Raw genomic sequence first — 25,709 nt, forward strand, 5'->3', positions numbered from 1 at the left:
AACTCCGTGCACTAAGTTGCTGCCATGTGATTGGCTCATTAGATATTTGTCTAAAGGAGCAGTTAAACAGGTGTAGCTTTGTAACAAACCTCTTTTGGAACATAAGATTCATGTTCAGTTGAATCGAAATGCCTTGCCACTGGGGATCTTTCATCTCTATGCCTTGTGTTACTTTTATGTTCAAAGATTCTGATTTTTAAATCTCATTTTCCCTGCATGTATTCACCTAAAAGGACATTTCAGTTAGCAGACCACATATCGGGCTTTACAAAAGATTCTGCTTTCAATTTTCAACTTCTTTCCAGTGTGGGGATTTTTTTCCCTTTCTTCCTTTCATGTGCTGAATTTATTTCAAAAGTTAAGGCAAATGTGCAGGATCGTATTCAGAAAGACCGGCTCTTTTCTCGAACAGCCCTAATGTAGATTTTAAAAAGGTGAATATATGTCCATACAAAAATCCTCTCTTGTACGGTTTGAATGAATTCAAAAGATTGTTTCGGTAAAAAGGTCTAACATTGGGAAAAATACTTTATTCAGCCTCCAGCTGAGTCACTCTGTGTCCACCGACGGGTACCTTTTAAACTGTGCGAGCTTGCCCTGAAAGGCAGTTTGGCCACCAGCTGGTCTGCCATCACCTTCCCTGACAGACAGTGAAGTGTGACAGGTGTTCGACCTGCTGCAGATGAGCTGTCAGATGGAGGACAACCACGTCTCTGGCATTACAGGAAATCTGATGTAGTGCTAAGCTCCACAGTCACACATACAACCTTGTGCACTCTGACAGATTAGCACTGCCAATCAAAAGTTTTGCATCGCTTTGTCTTTTGAGTTTTTCCTTGGAAATGTTAGAAATGGTAATAAGAAAAGTGAATAGTTCCAAATAAAACTTAAAGGGTCAAAAATGCTTTTAAATAATAAAGTTGTGACAAGAATGCAGGCTGCTTTATTTCCAGGAGTTAGACCACACCGATCTCTAAATTCACTCATTATTTGGATCTGACACTACAGCCCACTTCAGTTTCTTTTGAACCCCAGGAACTGCATTACTGTAATTAACAGTGATCCTAATAAACTAAAGTGAATACATCTGTAATCTTTAATTATTGTATCATGCACCGCTATGATGCTATTGCAGTGATAAAATCTTTCCATAGACAGACACACATATACCAGCGAAAGTGCTTTAAGCTGCCTTTGTGTTAGATCTCAGTGGAGGACCCACCAGGACCCCATCTTCCCAGGATGACGCACACAGACAAACTCACCTGGTGACAACAATGCCAGCCTTGCTGTTTTTGCCAGTAAAAATGCTTTCTGAGCTGAACGTACAGGAGGCATAGCCTCAAATTAAATTTCTATCCATTTACCGTCTGAGGAGCTTTCCCGGGGAATTCGGGGGACAGTAGATGTACTCAAGGGGAAAGCTAATGCTCTCTTGTACTGCTCCGGAGTCAGCCTTTTGTTATACAAGCAAAGGGCCCTGATTTTTCATCTGATTTAGTTTGTAAATCCCCCGTGGTTCTTCCTGTCTGCTTTTCTCTCTCTCTTTAGAGCATTTGATACAACTTAAGTTTTGACATTTACCTTTAATTTTTCAGCTGTAATAACACTTTTTTTTCTTGTGATCTGACATTTGCAGGATAACTGTCAATGCAGAATACCTTTGGGTACACATTATACGCCACTTTTCGACATGTCTTACAAAGTAAAAACGATATTAAAATGTTTTTTTTAAAGATGCATTAATGTTTTAGATCATTTCGCTACATGTTCGGCTGTTAAGTATTCCACCAACTACCTGTTAAGTTGCCACTCTAGCTGTGTTTTCTTTATCACATCTTTGAATTTCAACAGTTGTGTAAGTGTAAACTGCTCCTCTGAGATCTGAGTGTTAATTCTCAGTGGGTTTCCCTTTCACATTAATGCCAATTTGATCTACTTGTAATGTTAAAACATTATTTTGTACAATTTTAAATGCCATAGTTGAAAATTTCAACTTTTATTTCTTCTCAGCTGAAAAGCCCTGGTTGATTTTCCTGCTGCTACAAAACAATTCAACAGTGTATATATATGTAAACTCAGTATATGCACAGGGAAGCACACAGAGCATAAATAAATAAATAAAAATAAAATTTGTGTCTTCATGTAGATGTTGGATGGAAGTCTTTAAATTATTCCTCATCATTTAATTTTTTTTTTTTAAATCCCATTTTCCAGCTTCCAGAGTCGGATTTAAAACGCCCTCTTTGCTTCAGGGGACTTAGAGCATGAAGCCCAAGTTTGAAGTAAAGATGAGAGAAGGGAAAGAGCAAGATACTTATTTGGATGAAAGCATGACATGACATTAAAGAAGTGGGAAGCAGAAAGAGATGGGAGATGAACGAGGAGAAAGGGCTTGCAGCTCAGGGTTTATTTTCCCTGATCTTTTACATTTAGGCCTGTGTTGAAACTGCTGTTGGAGATCGCTCTACAGAGCCGTAACCGCCTCTGACGTCTCCCAGCTTCAGGCGCTCAGATGGCTGAAGATGTGTGCCGGAGGACACACAGATAGGAATGTTATCGCCAGCAAATGTCTTGTCTTAGCTGCCGGGGAGGTAAATTTAAAAAAGCTCAAGTCAAAAACCACACTCTTTAAATCCAAATAATTGTTTTTCTCCATAATTCTTTAGGATTTAGAGAAATGAAAAGTCTTTGGTTGATTAGCTCTCCCTGCTTATTTTCCAGGTATAAATTTAGACAGTCATTACGAGAATGATTATGTGCTTGTTATCCGTTACTGTGGCCTCACCGAGTGACACAGGTCCAATAATCGATGCGATAGGGCAGGAGAGACAGATTTTACATATCAGTCTGTCTGCTGACCCGACACGTACAGCCACGCTGTGAGATGTAACGGCCTAGAGAGCTGGCTCTGAGACAGAAGGCAAAAGCGAGTCTTTGATCAAATGTTTTTCCTCGGGTGTTTTAGATATGAAAGAGAAAAAGGGCAAAGAGTAGTGTTTTAACTCAGTAAGGCAGCACAGCTCTATATGCAGGTGGTTATTCGCTTATTCTCAAAGCAGCCAATCAGACACCTTGTTTTTTTTTTATACTAGTCAACCTGACATCTGACCTGTCCCATTTTGTCCTTTCTTATTGTTGAAAAAACCAGTAAGCAGCCCTTTTTACTTCATTAGTGCAGAACCTCAAAGGAAAGCACGTAGACGAATAAAGAAATGTGATGCAAAGCTTTAAAAGTTACTTTAGAAATCCATCATTAAGAGTTTATTTACATGTCTTTCATGTCCTTTTTCATGAACATCAATCGGATCATTCACATAATCTCGCGTGTGATTAAATATCTACATGCAAGGAGGTGTGTCATTATTTCCTTTGGGGACTTTCTTCATGCATTTCTATGAGTGTCTAGATTTTGGTCAGCCTCAAACCCCGGATGACTCCGGAAAGTGTCATTATGCATTCAGTAAGTGTGGTGAATTTAACTGTCATCCTAAGCCCTTTGCACCTTTTTTTTTTTTTTTTGCAGCGATGTTACTTTTTGATTCTCTTACCGGTTGTGACAAGCGTAGCGGGACGTGACACGTTGTAGTTTCACGTTACTCTTCATCATCAGTGAGCCGCTCGCAGCAGCAATCAGTCAGTCACTCAGTCTGGGGTGGGGGAGTCTGTGGGTCACGTGAGGACAAAAAGAAGAAAGAGAGGAAGAAGAGGACGAGCGACAGAGATGAGGATATTTACGACTCAGACAGTGGTGAGTGTGAGCCGCATCCCAATAGCTGTTCCTTTACTGCCTGGCTCAATAACTCTCAGGAGAGTAGGTATATGCCTGCGCGGAGATTTGCAGGTGTTGCAGGTGTCGAGGTCTCCAGGAGTGTGTGTGTCTGAGCACTATAAATAACAAAAAAGCCAAATATCACCCACTGGGGAGATTTTATAGTAGATCAAATCAGCTACTGTGCTATATGCATCATGTTTAGTACACTGAAGTTCTTCGTAATTGACCTTTTTTTTTTTGCTGTTATGTTATAAACATCCTACTATCAACCACCCTTTGCACTCCAGGGGGTGTGGTTGATCACCTCAGGCTTTTTTTTGACCCATTTGTATGTAAAGACGTAATATCCAAAAACTTTGGGCACAGAAACGCTGGGGCATCACTAATAAAGTGTTTCCTCTGCGCTGAAGTCTGTCAGGTCTGACTTAATCAAATCCCTCCACTGACAGCGCTCTCAATCATTCCAAGTGCCTTTCAGTCTGCAGTGTCCTTTTTCCAGTGACATAACAAGTCTGCCACAGCTTCTTCCCTGGGGCTCCGTTACCTGCCTCGCTCTTTGTACCAAGCCCGACCTTAGGTGTGTGTTACACTGTGTGCCGGAGTATGTCAGGCGGGTCTAGCCTTCTCTTAGCTCCCAGCGTGATGCCGTACTGCCCGGGCCGACACCTTCTCTTACAGAATACAGATTATTTAGCTCTACGTGAGTTTTCACTTATTTGAGACGTGAACTCAGGTTGGATTTATGTGAACAAAATGAGAACTTGAGCTGTTCTGTAGACTTGACTGCTTTGAGATTTAAACTTAATTGAGAAAGAATTTGGAAATATTTTATTTATTGATTTTTAAATAAATAAACAAGACGTGCCAGACACATCACTGATGATGATGCGACTGGCAGTGTTGACGCTGAGGTAACATCACATAAATATAAAATATATAAACGAAATTCGACATCCTACTGGGTGAAGAGAAGAGTAAAGATCACTCTTTGTGAGAGGTAATGACTTGACTCAAGTGTGATTTAATATTTTTAACACTTTAATACCAAAGGCTTGAATTTGAGAATCGGCTACTCTCTTGGCAGCACGGTGGTACAGTGGTTAGCACTGTTGCCTCACAGCAGCAAGGTCCTGGGTTTGAATCCATCAACCAGCTTGGAGCCTTTCAGCGTTGGGTCTGGATGTTCTCCCCCTCCCTGTGTTGGTTCTCACTGGGTTCTCCAGCTTCCTCCCACAGCCCAGAGATATGCTTGCTACGCTAGTTGGTGTTAATAAATTGGCCACAAGTGTGAATGGTTGTCTGACTGGCAACCCATCCAGGGTGTTCCCTGCCTCCAGCACCCCTCTGACCATTAAATAAATGGATTGATGGATGGACAGACTACCTTCCTATGAATTTAGTAAATAAGAAGTTGTCTTGAAGTTCGCCTCAGGGTTACATATGTCCAAAAAAAACCAAAGACCTGAGGCTGGACTGAGGCTATGTGATATTTGGTTTACAAACCTTGAAGAAGTTTTCATTCAGGTTTCAACCTGATGGTCAGCTGGGACCTTTCTTTGTGGAGTTTGCCTATTTAGTATGCCTGCATTTTTTTTCCAAGTGTTTTCAAAAGTCAAAATTAAACTTAAACCCTGACTTGAACTTTGGCGAATCAGGAAGGAAAATGGTTAGTTTGCTGACTTTGCCTATTGTGGGAATTTTCATGGCTTCCTGTGTAGCTTGGATATCCAAATAGCACAGATGAGACATTTGGTTGAAAGGCGTCCTGATATGTGACTGATTTCGGGTTATGAACACACACAAAAAACAACCCAACTAATTCATCATCAAATAAACTCGATCCCTCTGCCCTCGCAGGCTGTGTGCAAAGGGTCTACAAACAGATTCAGACATACTGATAACAAATACTGCATAGTCATGTACAGTAATCTGATTACTAAAGAATTGACCCACTTGAGTATTTAGTCCTGAAAGATCTAACTCGAGATGTTAGACAAGGACACAGTTTAAAAATGGAAGATTAGGATCTGAGAAGCAATTTGGAGAAATAATTACTTGAAGACTTGAGGCTTCAGACAGCGTAAGTCCCAAAAACAAAGCAGTGAGACTGTATTGTTGCCGGGCTCATTTGACTTGTTTCCTTGAAGACCAGATTTGAGACTTTGACTTGAGCTGAGCCTATCTTATAAAGATTTACAAACTCATTCACCTTGAGTGATGTGAGCCTTGGCTTACTTGACACCTGAGGTTCTGCCTTGCTGAGATCTTGACTTGCACTCTGCTTATGGCTTCAACAACATAAAAGGGCTTTAGCATTCAATGCTAGATTTGCTTTCACAGAGCTGAGGCTTGGTTTGCGTCACCTCCAGGAGAGTAAAAACATCTCTGAGGTGCACAGGAAGCTGATACTCTGAAACATTCTGCTTATAAATGGACTCTGCGGCAGCTGTACAAATCGGCAGGAATTCTGGTTGGCTACCATTTATCTCTTTGTCTGTGTCTCACATGTGTTCACACACCCACAGATCGGGCTCTGGACACGATTCCTCTGATGAATTGCTTTAGTCATTGGTCCAGGCTGTGTGTGCGTGTGTGTTTGTCTGTGTGTGTGCTGAGTAATGAAGAGGCCGGTGATGTTGTTCTACTCCTCCTCAGTTGCCCCTGAGCACAGGTGCTCAGCTCTTTCTGAGTGGGAGTTCTTCAATTTTCAATTCATTCATCCAGGCGAGAGCTGCAGCACATTTATTCATTGCTGACGTGAAGCGAGCATGACGCTGACATTCTGTGTGTTTGGCACGCATGACAACGAGGCACAAGAGCAATAGCATCTGTAATAACATACCGACAAAGACACGTTTGTGCCTGTGTGCTGTGCTGCTTTCTATATTAATGATTATTGACAGGCATGTCATCTTTAATGCTATACTGTCCTGGAATTTCAGCTCTGACATATACAGTATGTTAACTTGCAGATGGCTAAGACAAGGATACGAGCTGACAGCTCGCTCACTGAAAACATAAAATCAATGTGCACAATCACAATGCCACATGACATGCAGCGTTTCTGTTGTTGGGCTTTGTTTTTATTTTAGTTTGTAACTGTTCAAACTGCTATCATGAAATGTTGGGGCTTTAAGCTCTTTATTTATAGCTTAATACTCTTTGGTTTCTGACATCATGATCTTGTCGTGGAGCAGATGGATGTCCGGTATATTTTATTAAAGAAAAAAAACAGTAAAAAATATTTTCTGCAATTTAAAAATAAAGAGTAGTTTATCCAGCAGAGCTGCTTAGACTCTACCATTTGCTGTCTGACAGTGATGCGAAAACAAGCAGTATCGTCACAGTCTGATGGTAAATGTGAAATATACTGCTGAAAAACTGGAGAAAACCTCACATGGCCATAAAACTGCTTGTCAGCCAGCTCTCCAGTTACCTTTGAGCATCTAATAATGGGGAACTATGTATACAGATAGCTGTACTTAGGTACCTAACTGTATTTGGTGATCCAAAAGATGCTTTTTCTGTAGGTCATAGCACCTGCGTGGCAAATCTGCATAGCGGATGCACCATTTGTGGTCATTTTCACAAAACGAGACGGCAGATGTCTTTCCAAACATGAGAACAACCACCAGAGCAAAACACCAGCCCTATTTAAACTGATAAGGAAACAGGAAATGAGGGCAGTGATCTAGATATCTAGAATCAGGCTACCTCAGTTCTGTGCAGAAAATAGAATTTCTTAAAAAAAAATGCATACAGCTGATTTTTAAAAGTCCACAAAAGATTTTATAAAAACAAACAACAAACAAAAAAAAAAGAAAATAAATGAATATGAATGGCTTTCTATCCTCAATATGATTCAGATAGTCCAAAATGTTAGTCTGAGCACCATACATGCATGTTTCTTTTAAAGTTATAACCACGAGACTGGACAGGACGTGGAAGACGATGTGTTGCTAGTTTACCATGAGGCTGAACGACACGCTGGGAGCCTAATGTTCTTTTAATGGCTGCTGTGTTACTTTATTGTAAGGAGGGCCTGGAGGGAAGTGAATGTGCTGATTGATAACCTGCACAATCTCCCCTAGCCTTCATGACACAGCACCAGCAACTCATCCTGCCAGGTTTGTCATCCAGAGCCACGACTGGCAGCGCTCATGCACAGCGCAGCACAGTGACTCGGCAGTACGGCAATGCATTCAGGGATCGAAGGATTAAAAAAGATACCTGGAAATCGGCTCTTTCTGCTGCTTGTATTCAATTTGGGCCTGTTGTTGCCTCCAATCAATACTTGTAATCATTCAGTTGTGCGTATAAAGGCTGGATAATTACGTTTTCAAAGTCCCAGTGGTAAGCCAGTCTCTCGTGTTTTAGTAACTGCCACTGTTATTTTTTCTAAACTTCTCACTGATGAATAATGGTTTTATAACAGAACTTGTAATCGCTAATCAGCTTGCACAGTCAGGCTTGAACTCGTGCGAATGCTGGCACGTAGATGGTCATTTTGGTGCCAGTGTGGCATCATCACCTCCGGATTGAAAAGAGCACAAGAAAGAAAGAAAAAAAATTATTTAATGCAAAACGAAACAGCATAATTGTTTCATTGGTATCTTCAGTGTTATTACCAGATTTAGCAGAGCAATCTGTTCCATTACTGTGTTACAGAAAAATGTAATTACAGTAACACTCAATAAGGCGTTACTCCCGTCACTGCTCCTCAGGCGCAGCCACAGTCTCTGCTGGGGCAATGCAGGAAACACATGAATTCAGCTATCAGGAGCAGTTTGCTGATTTCCATCAAAGGGTAAAACAGCATCAAAGGGAAAAGTGACGCCCTCTGACTGGGCATGTCCCCTGGGATGCCTTGGAAGGGCAGGGTGGAGGGGAAGTTGATTTTGCACTGCTTAAGATGAAGCTAAACCCGCTGAGATCACACCAAGGAGGAGGTTTGATGCAATGACTTGTACACTGATGTAACCAGAATTTTACATTTTCTGTCTGTCTGTCTGTCTTTAAGAGGTAGGATCTGACTAAGGTGGCATTAGCCTTGCTGCTTCAGTTGCCAGTTCTGTATTTTGCTGTTTGCACTTTTTCAATTACTCTCAAACCACAGCTTCCACATTTTGTGTTTGTATCTCTTTCCTGAGCAGAAGCTGTGTGAAAGCTCCCTGTAGTTCACAACAAAGAGATAACCCAAACCGTGAGGGTGTAGCATCAAAACTGGAGGGACAAAAGGCATCAGTTAGAAGAGTTGTGATTGGAAGTCCAGTTATCAGTTGTCTGAGAGAGCCCAACAGTGTGGTTCACACCATCATCATCGACTCCCACACTTCCCTCTCTCCCTCTCCTCCTCCTCCTCCTCCTCCTCCTCCTCCTCACCCCTCCCTCCTTGTGTTGTGGAAAAGCTGCCAGGCTGCAGCCACTGTGGGCAAGCAGCCAGCCTGCTATCACAGCCCCTATACATAACCGCAGAATAGAGGGAAGTCCAAAATTAAAAGCATTGTTATCCCTGTGGCTGGTGGCCACAGTGCAACGGAGTGACAGGTTTATTTCATTGTGCCGTCTCGGGTGACCTTGGCTTTGGCCTCTAGTCTGTACCCCCTCCAGACACACTATTCAGACCTGGCCCTGTCAGCAGGGCTGCAAGCACAAAGCAGAGTCCCAGAGACAAGCAGGTTGCTACTGGGTTTCTCATTCTACCTGTGGTGAGTGAGAATTTCCAAATCTGACTCTTTTAACATTTTTCCCAATTGTGTTTGAGCCAAAAAATGTCCTTGTGAATGAATTTCAATATAATCTACCATTAGGGTTGCTATGGTGATGGCTGTGTGCATGTCAGTTGCCATGCAACTTTTTTCCCTCTTCAGAGGAAGCACATAGCTAGGTGGCTATGTGCAAAGATCCCAGTGTATATCAGTGAATTGTTGTTGTTGTTGATTTGCTTTTTATTCGTTAAGAGTTGGACAAAGATTGTATGTTTCCCCCAATTTCACCAGTTTAGGACACTGGGTATTTAAACTGGGAATGGATGTTGCTTATCAGATACACATGAAGAGGCATTTTTCATAAACCGATGAAAACATGCTTCACATCAGGGTCCCTACTTGCAGTACTTACAAGGAGTTAGGACCCTAAAGTGTGTTGTTAGCATAGACTGTAAATAAATGATGGAAATGATTACTGCAACATTTAGCTCAGCGTTCTGGATGTCACTGTACACGGCACACCATAAACTAAGTTTTTATTAAGATCATATGTCAAGTGAGGATTAGGTTAATTTTCAGCCGTTTTGCAACCAGTGGAGTCGCCACCTGTTAGAAAAACTCCAGGCTTTAAGGCTCTTCTCCACTGTCTTTGCTTTTTAGACCCCAGAAGGTACATCCATCCTTTATGTACAGTTTGTGGTTTTCAGTATTGCTTTAAGTAAAGATACAAAAATAAGGTACAGAGTTGGGTTTGGACTGGTCCAATGACATGACACAGCAGAAAGCGCTAATAGTACTTGTAGCTATGTTCTCTATGCCAAACCATTCTGCATACCCAGACTACAAATCTAATCTATGATGTGCCTACAGTTGTTGCAAGCCACTTTGTAACCCACCGAACCAAACATGCTTTCTAATGCTTTTCTAATGTCTAATGTTTCTGCAAACAGATGTTTTTTTTGCTTGCATTTGTGACTTACAGCCACCCTGCAATCCCTTCAAATCCCAGCTGCAAAGAAGTCTGAGGTAGTGATATTGAATCCAGGTTGGTGAACGAGTGTTAAGCATTGCAGCAACAAATCTGTCAACAGCTGCCAATGAACCTCTCATCCTGTCTGGGATTTTTGGCAGTGCCGTGACCCCGACTGTCACGCGCTATTATCTTTTACCTGCTGGTGTGCACAGAGCTGAACTATGAGCCAGCTCCACAACAGGAGGCCAGAAGAGCTGAATCGCATTTCAACGAAAACTTCCTCTCCTCTGTGATGACTAGTATACATGAAACACCACCTGGCACTATCTTGTCTCCTCCATCCGCCTACCCACAGCCTCACTACTTGTGCCTTGCAGGTTAAGGATCACCTATATGAGTCTGCACTGTTTGGCAGCGCTGATGAAACGTAATTACTGTAGAGAGGCTCAGCTGCTCTCTTTGCACCTTTCCATTGAGCTCATTAGACCGGGAATGTGACGCTAACAAATTAAAGCACATGAGAGAGTAAAGCTATGTGGTGAGATGCTATCACCTCAGCATCCTCATGTTCATATAAAAGTGAAGATGGGTTTGGGACTGTTGTAGCTAGTTCCATTTCTTCATACATTTATATCTGAAAAACTCATTTTCTGCTGCTGCTGCAACTACTACTGTATTCTTGCAGCCCATTACAACCAAGCTCATATCATTATAGTCAAAGCTGTGAGTTAAGAGCAGTGAAGCAGCGAGCGTCTCTGTTTTCATTTTCTAAACATTGCGAAAGAGAGCAAAATTGAGAGTCTATGTCATCTAATGATGTGTCACGATAGCCTGTTTAGTTGCTTATTTTATTATGTTCTTTTTACCTGTCGTTTTAGTCTTTGTTTGTCTTTTGTAACAGGGAAATAGAGCTGGGAGAATTACAGTTTTGCAGTTGTTTTCCTCGTTTGTAATTTGATAGAAGCTTGTCTCCATTATTTCGTGTTTATGACTTCCCCTTGTTAAATTTAACAAGTTAAATTTTCCTGCCACGTTTTGTATCTGGCAGTTGTACCTGCAGGAGCTACTCTTAATCCTCCAGTCTCTTAACAGTACTGGAGTACTAATGCTAAGTGTGTATGTATTACTTTATATATTTATTTTTTGATCCCACATATAGGCTCCATTTAAAACTTTAGCCATATTGCTCCAGCCATTGATTTCTCTTGTTCAGGATTGTTTCTGTAAATGTTGTGCCTGCTAATGTTTAGCTAACACTAGCAGGCTTGATTAGCAAGTCCATCTATACAAGTGCATCACATCTGCTAACTGACGCTAGTTAATACACTAATCAAATAAAACTGAAGCACAGACTTCTTAAACAGTCTGTTAGCAACAGTGACTGCAAGGTAACCCATGCTATTTGTCAGATAATTGCATTAAAAAGACTCAAAATGACACCAACAAACACAGTTAAGATATTACACCTGCTAGCTGTTTGCTAGCCTAGCAGACAGCTATCAACACCCGGCTGTCAATCAATATAAGCATCCTTCTAACAACACAGCTGTAATGCAATTTAAATATTTGAATGTCATATAATATATTACAAAAAACATCCATCTATGTATCTATTATTTTATGTATCTGTTGCTTCCTTACCTGTTACTTAACAGTCTTTTTAATAAATTACAAAATTGTTTAAGGTTGCATTCAGATTTATGGTCTCCACTAGTTTACAAGCATTAAAATGTTCTCCAGTGACAGCGATAAACCGGATGACTCAGATGTAATGTGTTGTCTCTTTTCATTCCTCTGAGTGGGACTACATTTATGGGAAATAAAGTCTTCTGAAAGGATCAGCGCCCTGTGCTTTTGTTATCCGTCCCTCTTATCTCACACGTCTCCCACCGAAGCACAGGTTGCCCGCAACCAGAGCCCTAAACCTGGAGGGGGCATATCCACAAAAGGAGGCAAACATGAACACACGCACACTCCTCCGGGGGTGAATGGAGATATGTGTGTGTGTATGGCCTTTTATTTAGCAGAAGGCCATCAGTGAGTCATTCTCCTAAAGAGCACCCTTGGGTACTGGTCTCGCTGACACACACGCAGTGGCTGTCTCAGAACAAGGCTCACTGATCAATGTTTAATGCCCCATAATTGGTTTTACTGACCAGCACAGCCTGCAGGATGCCAATGCTGATTTGAAGCCCGACCATTGAGGCTGACCACCACTGCAGTCCTACCTGGATTTGTGAAATATGGAATTCATTTGCTCTCACAGGTGTAACTGCTGGGTGGCAGTCATTACAAGGATTAAGCTGTCAAGGTTAAGCTGGACGATGTTGTCTGGGATCTCGTCCTTTTCCCTGTCTGTTCTGCTAAAAGCTATCCATACATAGTCACAGTTTATCACACTGGCGTTTAACGATGATTTAAATGCGAGTTGATATCCAAGCCCTGAGTTTCGTCTCACCTTGCTTTCTTTTTGCTGTGTTTCTCTCAGAGAACCATGAGCACTGTGGAGGAGGAGCCGGATCACATGATACCATGAAGACAAGCCTACAGGTCCTGCGCTGCCAGCTGCTGAGTGAGTAAAGCCTGTGGGGGGTTAAAAGGGAGGCCCAGCAAGCCAGTGGACGTTTCATATGCAAAACAGAAAGATTGGTTGGTTTTGAAGAAAGAAACCATTTTTTAAATTGTTCTAAAACATTTCGGTTATTTATTTGCAGCTTTATCATGCTTGATTTATATGAAATTAACATAGAAACATAGAGGTGAAGATAAAATGAAAGCAAAAAATGGTTTGGAGTCAAGCATTAACCTAGAGGACTGAAAAATTAAGCCATTTTAAAGCTGCACTTCCTTGAGCGGGCACTAGAGGCTCTCCCCATAGACTCCCATGTTAAAATTTTCAACTTTACAGCAGAAACGCACATTGAATGTTCACAAAAAAGACTAATTTTTTGAAAGTGTATCAAAGCTTTACAGCCTCTATAAATTACAGATGGGTATAGCCACTGTTACACACCGGCCTGGGGGGGGGGGGGGGGGGCTCTCTGCTCAGTCACATCACCGCTCAAGTGACTGAATTTGACTCCTTCACTTTATTTTTGCTGTTGGAGCCTTTTGGAGCCTTTTTAATTGAAATAGCATTCAAAATATCATTTTGAATATTTATATCTTACCACCAAGTAGCATACAAAAATCAGAAGGTCACTCTCAGACTTCTCTGGTCTGCATGTCGAAGCATCCATGAGCGAGATACTCAATCAGTAAGAGTGGAAAAGCATTATACAAGAAGCAGTCCAGTCCACTAATTAACATGTATTCATTTCTGTGTAATGCCCCTATATAGTCTGGAGTCTGGTGTTAGCTGATAACTTCATCACCACTTCACCCTTTCATCCAAATGTGGACTTGTGGACAATGTGGCAAATGCGAATTTACACAAAAAATCCTTAAAACTCTAATTCACCAACCAACAGTTAATGTCAAGGGGGCTACGTCCATCTTTGATATACAGTTTATATCTATGCTGCTATTCCCAAGCTGGTTATATTGGAGTGTTCAGAGAAGTTTTCCAGATGTTAGCTGTTGTAATTTGGTAATTACCAGAGTGCAGTTTCTTTATCGCTTGCCAGTGAATTATTCCAGTGTTTTCATAATTTCTCTAACTTTAAGTCTTGCGTCTCTTGGCAACCTACCTTCAAAAAGAAAAGAAAATTATTTATATAAATTCCTCTATAGCTGAAGGCCATTCCGTCAGGGATCCCCTGTTTGTGGACATCAGATGCTGTACATACAGTGCTGGATCCCCTTAGTTATTGTCATAGTTTAGGTCTGTGCTGTTTTAAATTCACAGGATAGGATCAAGGCTCTGGGAGCCGATGTACAAAGTTCTGGCAGGCTACCGCCACAGAATGTCACATGAATATGGAACATGTTGGTCACACTGAAACCCACCAGGCTCCAGGACTGTTAGCTGAAAGGGCTGATGATATCTGGTATTCACCCCCAAGCTCCACCTCAGGGCGCTGGAGCCCAAGGCTGTCTGACAAATCTGCCTCAATCCCTCAGAAGTGATAAACTTGGACTAGACCGCTGTGAGCTGAGTGCTTTAAGCTGGTGCAGAGGTGGAGGGAGGTCACCCCGCAGCAGTTTAACCTGAAAAGGAGAAGTTTGAGTTGAAGTTGTCGACTAGCTTTGTGTGGATTTTATTTTTGAATTTGTCCTGGTAAATCTAAAGCTCAGTTTGCTGTCATGCATTCAGTTGGAGATCGAGTCCAGCCCTGAATTTCCTCGGGCGCATTACTCTTCCATTAGAGTTTCCCCAATCAAGTGTGCAGAGACGAGAGACCCACCTGCATCTATGCAGTACAGAGAAATTTCTCATTTCTTTCTCTGGATGAGCCATCTGCTGGAGACAGATGTGCCTTAACATCGCAAGGCTGCAGGCATGAACAGGGATGCTTCAGATAGAGAAGAACTGGGACAGATGATCCCATATTATAACGGGACAGTGGGTGTCGGAGAAGGAAGTTTTATCAGCACTACTTACTATGACCATGTTGTACTGAAAGAACACATCTGAAACAACTGAGAGTCACAATTTGTTTTAGAAAATTGAGTTTTTGCCTCCAAAGCTAGAATAAATAAAAATTTGAAAAGGCCAGTTGGAGCGATGTGTGAATGAGTACACAGGGCTTGAGAAATCTTCCCATCTGACTTCTTCTTGTCTTGTATTTTTGAAATGTGCTGTTGGATACTTTGTCATCTTTATAAAGCCACTAACAAAGTGAATATGCCAAAATTCTCTCGAAGACGCTGTTAGCGTCTGTGACTCTAATGGAGTCATGTAATTGCAGATTTGCTGTTCAGCGCTCTGCCCAGATTCCAGACAACTTCCTGTTTAATCTCTCGTCTTCCTGTCAGGTCCGGTGCTGCTGTCACACTCGGCGAAGCTAAATCGTTATCCCAGTAAACAGCAAAAGGACCCTTTGTTGTTCTTGTTTTCGCATTCTCTCTCCGCCAGATTCTCAGATAAACATGTCCCCGTTCAAAGCTCCTGTAACCTGACAAACAATTCAAATTCAAACAGGAAGCCATTATCCTGTTACCCAAGCTTTGCCGCTTATCTCTGAGCCCACATCTGCAGACCTCCCTGTTCCGCCTCTCCACCGCCCTGCCCATATCGAAGCCTTCTCCAGGACCGTCCCACAGGTCCCAGAGGATGTGCCTCGTCTATCTGCTGGGACACACCCAGAAGCAAACCAAAGGAATTTGGCTGTTTGTGCTACTGTAAAGATGCCACTTTATTTATACGCACGCATATGTCGTTCCAAAAGAATATCGGGATTTTTCTTGTTTTCCAAGTCACGAGCGAGATTAGCAGCTGTAGCAATAAAAACGGCTTCCCAGCAGTACAGTGGAAAGGCCCTTTCACACAGATTCAAACTGACAAGCTAATTCAATGGTCATACTAAGTTTTAGCTTCTATTGTGAGTCACAGAAATGTTAATTCTAAAATGAGTGGCTTTCCTGATTAACTGAGCAGCTTTAGGCACATGATTCCTCTCATGGCATGTGCCTTTTTTTTGCCTTTGTGTGAAAGAAAGTGTCTTGCGGATACAAAGGAGGGCTGCAGAACAAAAAAAACATTTTGAAAACGTCTCAGTGCAACTCTGAATAGAAATACCATACATATTAAAGGGTAGAAGGAGGTGTAACGGCAGCAGGAGGTGGACTGCAGCATTATTAGTGACAAATAGATGCAGTAAAAGGATATTAGCATTTAGTGAGTATTTCAGCATTTTTTCTCCTTTGGAATTTTATATACTGTGGCGGTTTGTTTTTCTAAAATACCTCCTTGTACTCCGTTTCACTGATTGCAATCTGGTTCCCAGTACAACCCCAATTTCATCTGTCTGCTGAGCCGCTCCACTCATTTATGAAACAGACTTCAGATCGATTTTGATCTTAAGCTTGTCTCCGAGGGGCCTTATTATGTTGATTTCCAGCTCCACTTTGTTATTCTTGGGCTACTCCACTATCAGCGCTTTGCATAATTCACAGTTCATCCTTTTATAGCCAACTTACTTCTGATTGGCTGCCCCTCGTAAACAAAGCTGGTGGGTGGAGCATCTGTACTTACACCCGGAGCTGTGCGTGTGAGATGGCTATATTAGGGATGTCATCTCTCGCTGGGATTATGGAAATAATCTTATCTTATTTGATCCAAGTGATTTCCTGCCGGTTATTACATGTGGTTTGAAGCCTCTGGTGAACTTTCATGACTTCTAAATGCGCTAACGAACCTCTTTTCATTGGTTTGTTTGTTATTTGTTGTTTTTGCTTGCTTTTCACTTTTTGGTGCATGGCAATTCTTGACTAAACCATGATTTGTGCCGGCATTTTGTCATATGGTAGAATCACAAAAGGAGTCCAGTCATTTATGAGAAATTCAAGATTCAGTTCAATTTTATTTATACAGCGCCAAATCACAACAAAAGTCGTCTCAAGGCGCTTTATATTGTAGGTAGACCCTACAATAATACATACAGAGAAAAACCCAACAATCATATGACCCCCCTATGAGCAAGAACTTTGGCGACATTGGGAAGGAAAAACTGCCTTTTAACAGGAAGAAACCTCCGGCAGAACCAGGCTCATTGAGGGGGCGGGGCCATCTGCTGCGACCGGTTGGGGAGAGAGAAGGAAGACAGTATAAAAGACATGCTGTCGAACAGAGCCACTGATTAATAGCAAGTATGATTCAGTGCAGAGCGGTCTGTTTACACATAGTGAGTGAGAAAGGTGACTAAAGAAGAAATACTCAGTGCATCATGGGAATCCCCCAGCAGCAAACACCTATTGCAGCATAACTAAGGGAGGATTCAGGGTCACCTGATCCAGCTCTAACTATATGCTTTAGCAATACTCATCACAGTTTTTTTATGCTTATTGTCTTCTATTAATATAATGTAAGCACTCTTTTGGGAATGATCTTTACTTTTCTTACAACATTTCTGTGAATATATTCTCATTTCTGGAGCTTTAGGCCACTTTTAACTCCAACTTTTTAAACTTCAGAGGCTGCTGCTTGGTCAAATTCAAAAGTAATCACAGAGGAGCTTTTAGACTCTATTTTATTATTTTTTATTTGTTTTTTATTATTACCAACTATATTAATGCAGATATTGGTGGTATCATAGGTACAGTAACCAATGGTAGCAGCTGTAGTGGCACACATTGAAGTAGTACCACAGCAGGCCTACTAGAAACTGTTACAGAAGTGCAGTGGGTCCACTGAAGTCAGTCGGGGCTGATGGCTTGCTGTCCAGGCGTGATAATCCAATCTTAGCAGCAGTTAGTCAGACAGCTCTCGGCTGATAAAGGGTTTATCAGCCTGAAGCTGATGGATCCGATCTGTTTCTGTGGTTCTGTGACAGCACGTCAAAGCTTTAAATTAAAGGCTTGGATTACCTTTAACAAAACTTTCCTCTTAAGCTTTATGATTACTTTGATTCGGCTCTGTCAGCTTTTATTCCTCAAAAGTTGAGATACGGACTGATTTTATACTGGGGGAGACGAGCCGTGCTGTGTGTGCTGGCCTGGTGTGATATGGGCTCATTGGTATTTTGATGAGAGCTGCAGATAAAGCCATCTTCGTTTGCCCCAGAGGATTGAAGGGGAATCCCATAGAGGGCTGTCTGCTACCGTGGAGTAGTTTTTATTAGCATAAATGAGGCTAAATATGATCCACGGAGGGTCGGCTGGGCGGTGAGGAGGACATCTTTAATTATGGGCTGTGGTTTAGTGATTTGGAGCTTCTAAACCAGCGGTTCGGCATGTTTATCCCATTAGACTACGAGACATAATGGACATACAGTAATTCCCTTTAGTTCTTGTACATTTGCATATCAGACATTTTGGTTAATGATTTTATTCAGTGAGATCACAAAGAAACAATCTGCTTGTGGATTTATGGTTGTTAATGCAGCACGGGCATTATTTCTGACTAACAACACTTTATGAAAACATTTGCTGTACCTCTTATAAAGCAAAAGAGATATCTCAGCTTTTAGTCACTATTTAGGACACGCGGAGGTTGTAATAAACTTACTTCATTTACATGTATTAAAAAAACATTTGAATACAAAAAACAACGGCTCTCTTTTTGCTGCTTGTTCAGCTTTATTAAAAAGAACTTATGATTCCAAGGGAATTGTTCACAAGTGGGTGAAAGTACCAAAAATTGGTACCAATACTCTTTTATTGTCACTTTTTGTGTGACTTTTTGTGACTTTCCCTGTGGTTTAGCCTGTAGTTCCTGAGGTGGAACAGGCCATCTACTAATTGGAAAGTTGGCTGTTCTGTCCCAGAGTGCTCCGGTCTCCACTTTCCATGCCTAAGTATCCTTGGGCAAGATACTGAACCCTGTGCTGCTTTCTGCTGCATTCATCAGAGTGTGAATGTGTGGATGACAGAAAAAAGTGCTTGTGAGTGAGGCATGTTGTATAAAGTGCTTTAAATTGTTTGAGTAGAGAAGCATTATTTAGCAAAGAACTAGTCCATTTACCTTTTTTTTATAAAGTCTAATCAAGACTAATTATCTAGTCTAATCTAGTCTAGTCTAATTATGCACAATCGACTGTAGAAGTCGACTTTAGAATCTGAAATTGCTCTGAAGTTGTTGTTTTTTTGTTTTTCTAAATAAAAGTAGGTTAACAGATGTGTGGATAGTGTGCAATAGTGCAAGTAATTCTATTTGTTCCAGCCACAGAGCTCCCACCCATTGCCCCCCACAGTCTTGTCATTTATGATGGCTTAGGGTTTAGAATAGGTTGCCTACTATTAGGAAGGTTGGTAGTTCAATCCCCAGCTCCCAAATTCTGTATTAACCTATTGAACCCCAAAGGATCTACTGCATCAAAGTTTCAAGAGGGCTATATGTTATAAAAGACCAAGCCAGGAAAAACTCCTTTATACGTTTCTGTGTTTTATCCTCAGTTACTTTGACACAATGGCCTCTGCTGTGATGCTTACACCGCTGATGAAGTCTCACAAGTGTCAGCTTTATTTTGATACCAATATAGTTTACACAGAGTTTGTAATCGCAGACAAATAGCTGATTCACTTTGGGCCTGTCATTTTTAAGGAGGAACCTCAGAAACAGCCCCGGGGTTTCAGGTCAAACGGTCCTTGGACAAGATATTAAACGCCAAGTACCCTCTGATGTTTACCTGGGTGAATATTGGAAATTACAATAAATTACAGTCCATTTACCTTGGACTAAACTAAGAGAAGGTAGAAAGTGTAGTTAAATTACCCAATATAACAAATAGCTGTGCAGCATAGTGGTGCGTCAGTCGCCTTACAGCGGAAGTCTCTAGGTTTGAACCTGTCCAAAGATACCTGTCAGTGTAACTGGTGATCCTATAGTAGCTGTCGGTGTGACAGTAAATGATTTTCCATCTTTAATAAATGACAGGAATGAGAGAGGTGGATGAAATCCACTAAACTGGCACTGGGTCTAGTTGTGTACATCACAGAGCCCTCTTCCGCCTTGCACAGCACTGTGCACGTGTCATCGGCCTGTTGGAGCGACATGTAACGTGTCACCTCAACCTTTTTTATTCTAATTGATGCCAAGAAGCTCTGAAGAGGTTTTTATAAAGGAGTAAAACCTTTGAAATGTACCAAGTTCTTGAAATTCTGAAGTAAAACAGCTGCTATCTAAGCTGGAAATGAAACAAACTAGGAATATTTTTGATGTTTCTGTGATGGTTAAGCCACACGTAGGGTTAGTAGGAAATTATACTTTTAATGGAAAAATATAAATATTGTAGTTATAAATGAATACTGAAATTTACAGTTTTACAAAAAAAAAAAAATACCTGTAAATAGTACAGTTAAGCACATTATTATTATTTTTATTAAGATGTCAAATTAGAGTTATTTACTTGCATTCCTGAAGAGAAAAATTAGTTTTAGCAGTTAAATATTGTGCTCGGTTAATTTCTGACTTCTCAGAAATTAATCAAGCACAATATTTGGGTATAAAAAGATGAATTCACTTCTTTATTTAACTAATAAATAAAAATCTAATTTTCAGTTTTGTCAAAGTTTTTGACAGTTTTCTAATCTAATAATTTTGGTAACTACTGTCTATATAAGACATTTTAGAACCACCACAGTCTGGAGCTAAAATAGTCTGTGACGTGATGTTATGTGGGAAATCTAAATAGCTGATATTTATATGTATTTTTCATCTATTTCGTCTCAAGGATTAAATAAAGGGTTGAGAGTCACAAATCACTTCACAGGTGTTCGTTTTTGTACTTTGTTTAGAGACAGAAAACGTTTTCTGACAGAAAAGTTGAAATGAAGTTAAAATAGTATTGGTATCAATAAATGTTATCCTAACTGATTAACTAAGGATTCAGTTTACACCCAAATTATTTTTCTATTGGATAACAGACAGACTGCTTATACAGTTATTTTTAACAGCACCCAAGGCAAAAATAGACAGAAAATGTACTGTCAGGTATTTTATCTTAATGCAGGATTTATCATTGCACTGCAGTTCGTTTTTTTTTTTAAACCTGACCTTGGCTAGGTTCTCACTGAATCTAGGCTTTTTGTTCCCTGCGTATACTGTTCTGTTACTCCCCGCTATGCTGCTGAGCAGGGAGATGACAGAACAGAAGGATTTCAGAAGTACAGCCTGACAAACCACGACTCACAAGCCTTATTGATGGATGATTTTGCAGCTCCTATTTTTGGCTTCCTGTAGAGCCTCCAGTTCGAATAGTGGCACTGGCAGCTGCCCACTGATGATGCGGCACAACCAACCTGCCTCCAGAACCCGCTTCATAGGCAGATTGTCGCCGTACACGTCACAGCCACATTGTTCTCCGTCGCACGTAGCAGGAGGTGACCCCTGGAAAGAAAGATAAATATCCCAGCCTCCTCTGCGAGTAGCCCCCACTCCCCCTTTAGGATTGATCATGCAGCCAGGCTAGTGCATAAGCACTGATAGCCTGCATGCCGCACACCAAGTGCACCAGTATGATTGATTAAGCCGGAAGATTCATGATGCACTGCACCTGAAGATTATTGTTCCATGGGGTTGAAGTCTTAGCTTATGAGTGGCTTCAAAACATAAGGCAGGATTCCTGAGCTTCAGGAGCAAATGTTAGGTTATCACAGTGTAACTTTAGATTCGGTGTCAGAGGCTTTGGCCTCTCAGTCTAATTGTGAATGAATAGTGGGACAAAGCCTGCTTTGGATCAGCGCACGGGAGCCTGCTTTGCGACATGATTTATTGATGTCCCTCTTGGCGTCAATGGAGGACTTCAGCGAATGTCACCGGTTTTCCTATGCACTCAAAAGAGCCCTAATTCAGCAGGTTTTCTTGCATAAATTGCCCCTCCCTCCCTCCCTCCCTCTCTGCCTCTGCGCTTTGATAATGGAAAACAGGTTGACACCATTAGTCAAATAAACGAGGGCACAGTCTCGCTTCAGTTTTAGCCGGGCGTTATTTGTCTTCGTGATATTAGCATGTGCTTTTCTTGATGGTGATCGGCTGAGTGACATAGATAGCAAAGGCAACAGGTTGGCGCCTCCTCCTCGTGAAAGGAGAAAGAGCCTCAATTCACCAGCGGAGATTCAAACTCCTCGCTCGCCTCCTCACTCCTTCTTTCATCATCGCCACTGAAAGTGGTCTGACTCCTTTTGTGGGTGTTTTTGTGCTTGCGAGAAAATATCATGTCAGACTGAAAACAGCCAACATGCACAAGGGTGGAAGGGAAAAAAAATCATGCTGAGTAAACGGGTGCCGCTGACTATGACAAATGCTTCTCTGTGTGCCCTGCTCCAGCTCAGTTTTTCATGTCTAACCTTTTTGCTTTTGTCCACGTCTTAGCATGATCAAACACCCAGGAAAATGTGCACGATCAGGCCCGCTCATGCACATTTTCCACCCTTTTTCCCGTCCTTCCACTCCGTATTCTCGTTTTCTTTTCAGTGTTTCTACTCAGTAATGGATGTCTGTGAAGCTCAGGTTACTTCCCCGGTCTTTTCAATAATTTCTCTTGTTAATACCCCGCGCCTCTGCTTCTCCTCTATGTGTCTTTGTGGAGGCCAGGCCAGGCTCTCTGCCTGCTCACACTCTCTCTCCATCAGCCGGACACACAGCCGTCGTGATAAATTACACCCATTTGGCTCAGTGTGCAGCACAGTGTATGTGTAAAAACAAGCAGGTAGATGTAATCACTGCAGACACAGAAATTCAACAACACAGACTGTACAGGTCAGGAATAGATGAATTTCCTGTTTTCAGGAAAAAAAATGAAGATGCAGGTGTAGCAGAGGGCAGAAAACACAATAACTCAATTATTATATTATTATATTTCCTGTTTTTAAACACGTGACTTTCCTGTGCAATCTGGGTTTATGTAAAGCAGACGTCAGAGGGTGCATTGCACATAAAGTCTATTTCAGAGAGAAAGGAGTGGACATACTACCCCGTCACCATCTTCCATTTATTTTATTCCTATTAAATCTGCCCAGTAAGGCTAAACCATCAGTTGGAGTGCCGACATTTTCTTTCAGCCATGCTGTGTCGTTCTGTATGCTTTTTTAACTGTTGCTGCTTTTAGTCTTCAGCTGAACACAGAAGAGTCAGTTGTAGGGATACAGCAATCTGCAAGAAGTTGGAGGTGCTCCTCATCGCATTTCTCAGCTCTTTTTTTTTTTTCAAACCACAAACACACCACTGTTGAATAAGAAAGTTGATTTACGCAATACTGCATAAAAAAATTAAAAAACATAAAAATCCAAAGCAGTCAACAATGAGGGGACCTGTTGGCTCTCATTTGCTGTGAGGATCACTGCAAACTAACCCGAGCACAGAATGGATTGATGAGTGTGCTGTGGACATCCCCAGATTTAAACTGTATTTGACCGACGTGTTTGGCAGCAGCCATCAAAGCAGAATGACGGACTGTATAATGTAAGAATTCCTCCTGCAGAGACCTGCAGATTCAGTGATCAGTGCCGAGGTGCAGTAAAGCCTTTCTGGTGGCTGCCCATTGATTTCTTAGTATTACAATATAATAAACCACTACCTCATTCATAATAATGTATTAATTATGCACAGGCAAAGCTTCAGCCACAATATAGCGTAAGTTATTGCATAAGTTATCTGCCATGGGGGTCTCATAACTGTTTTTACCTTGTGCACACAGGGTTATTTATCAAGTTTAAGGGGACTGCTCCTCACAAAATCAAATATCTGTTTTCCTCTGGCCTCTGGCACTATTTGAATTGTTTTGTTGCTAGCTGTCCAGTTTTGATATTTGTGGGTATCTGGAGATAACTGTTGTGGAGATGCCTGTCTTCTTTTAAATATAATGCCACTAAATTGAAGTTGCCTTGTGGTGTTCAAAAAATGTATTTCAAAGAAACTCAGCAGCAGTGACTCTTCATGCAGTCACCCCAAATAAATCTATTTATTTTTATTGAGTTATATTTCTTCTGGTTCGGTGAGAAACTCTCCGGCACGTATCATTTCTCTGCACCATCCAGAGCTCTGATTCTGCCCATCGATGGCTAAATTAGGATCACCAGTTAACCTAATTTTCTCTGGACTGTTGGAGGAAACCTATGGAGGCAGAGGGAGGACATGCAAACCACACAGGAAGGCCACAGACTCAAATCAGGAACATTCTTGTTGTGAGGCAGTAGTGCTAGCCACTGAAGCACCTTGCCACAAAACTAATTTCAGTTAGAGAGCCTTGAAGGAGTCCTGTAATGTTTTTTTCTTTCATCTCACAACATCACAGAATTGGAAGGAAGGAGCATGTCTACTGCCTTCTTTGGCCACCTGATCTATTTAAGACAACTTTCTTTGCATCTCACTGGAGGACAGAGCTGTGCACCTGACATGACGACATTAAGGGAATCCTCTCTTTGACGTCATACAGAGCCAAGTGTAGAGTGTTTACAGCAGGTCTGCTTACACTGACCTTAATATTTGAACCTTTAGCCACGTTTAATATGAGCGTCCGCCAGTGTAAAAGCATACTGGTCCCCAGTAATTATGAAAGTAAATGTCAGGGTTACGTCAGAAAGAGCGTCACTCAGAAAAGCTAATAAATCATAAATCTCCACGCCTCTAAAACAGAATCTAAAGGTTGACGTTGACCTCATTTTGTGTCCTGCACTAATTAATATTTGGGCAGTCAGACATCAGTGCATGCTAACTTAAAAAAAAATCAGTTTTTGCCCTTTCACATTTTAGATGTGATGTTTAATAAAATATAATTCGACTAAACTGCAAAGTCCTAAATGAATATTAATCTCCATGTTGGTTACAGATCAGAGAAGCCCATGTTTTATGCAGGGTTTCTGATCACCTGAACTAGCCGGGAGAATCTGTGCCAGTGCATTTAGTTTGTTCATTTCTGACATAACTTTGTAAAAGGACGCTATGTTTTATTCAGCAGCAGAGTGTCAGGTTGCCAGGTTGTGACAACCAGGCTTGTGTACTGATTGAAGGTATGACTCAAGCCAGACCCCATCATGATAAACATCCTCTCTCTTAATCGGCCTCTGTTACCTCTTTTATCTCCTTATTTAAAGCCTTCTTGCATCTACGTGGTTTCAGTTTGCACGGAGACATCTTACACCTTCCTATCCAAGGAGTCGCTATTTAATTCCTCCCTATTCAGTCCCGATTCAGTCATTCGGCTTCGTTTCGGAGGTTGATTTTTGTCCTAATATGCACACGATTCACATTACCCAGCATCAGTAAAAGACTAAACACCTTACAGTTGACAGGCTGCGTTTTATCCTCCTGCTTAAAAGATAATTTGAGAAAAAAACAGCATCCATAAATCAACAATGGCCCCGCGTGTTGTCTCCCCAGACATTGGTCTGGAGCGGGCTCTGTGGATTAGAGACGTGACAGACCTGGTTAATGGAAGGCAGTGCCTGGACCCTCTCTCCTGCAAGTCTGTGTGATTGAGTATGGAGGAATATGATTAATGATTCAGAGTCTGAGTTTAAATAGTCAGTGCTTTGGGGTTCTGCCCGAGTGTATTTTAAACTCCTCGTGGAAGAAAATGGAAAAAATATTCCTGTGGTGAATAAATTATACTACTAATATTGTGTTTTCGATCTTTTACTGCAGTTCTTTGTTGTACGTTCTATCCAGATTTCTGTTTCTGTCTTTTTCCATTGCTCCTTAACGATGGCCATAACC

General features: G+C 41.4%; 1 protein-coding gene across 2 annotated transcripts in view; it reads left to right on the forward strand.

The window, feature by feature from the left end:
- Positions 1 to 25,709, forward strand: part of tmem108 (transmembrane protein 108) — a 58,666-nt gene that overhangs the window by 20,614 nt on the left and 12,343 nt on the right. For both annotated transcript variants that reach the window (XM_005449009.4, XM_025910194.1), the window contains exon 2: positions 12,945 to 13,028. In XM_005449009.4, coding sequence (XP_005449066.1) covers positions 12,989 to 13,028 — 40 coding nt within the window. In that variant the 5' untranslated portion in view covers positions 12,945 to 12,988. The remainder of the gene's footprint in view (positions 1 to 12,944; positions 13,029 to 25,709) is intronic.

The sequence above is a fragment of the Oreochromis niloticus genome, linkage group LG9, assembly GCF_001858045.2.
Source record: "Oreochromis niloticus isolate F11D_XX linkage group LG9, O_niloticus_UMD_NMBU, whole genome shotgun sequence".
Classification (NCBI taxonomy): Eukaryota; Metazoa; Chordata; class Actinopteri; order Cichliformes; family Cichlidae; genus Oreochromis; species Oreochromis niloticus.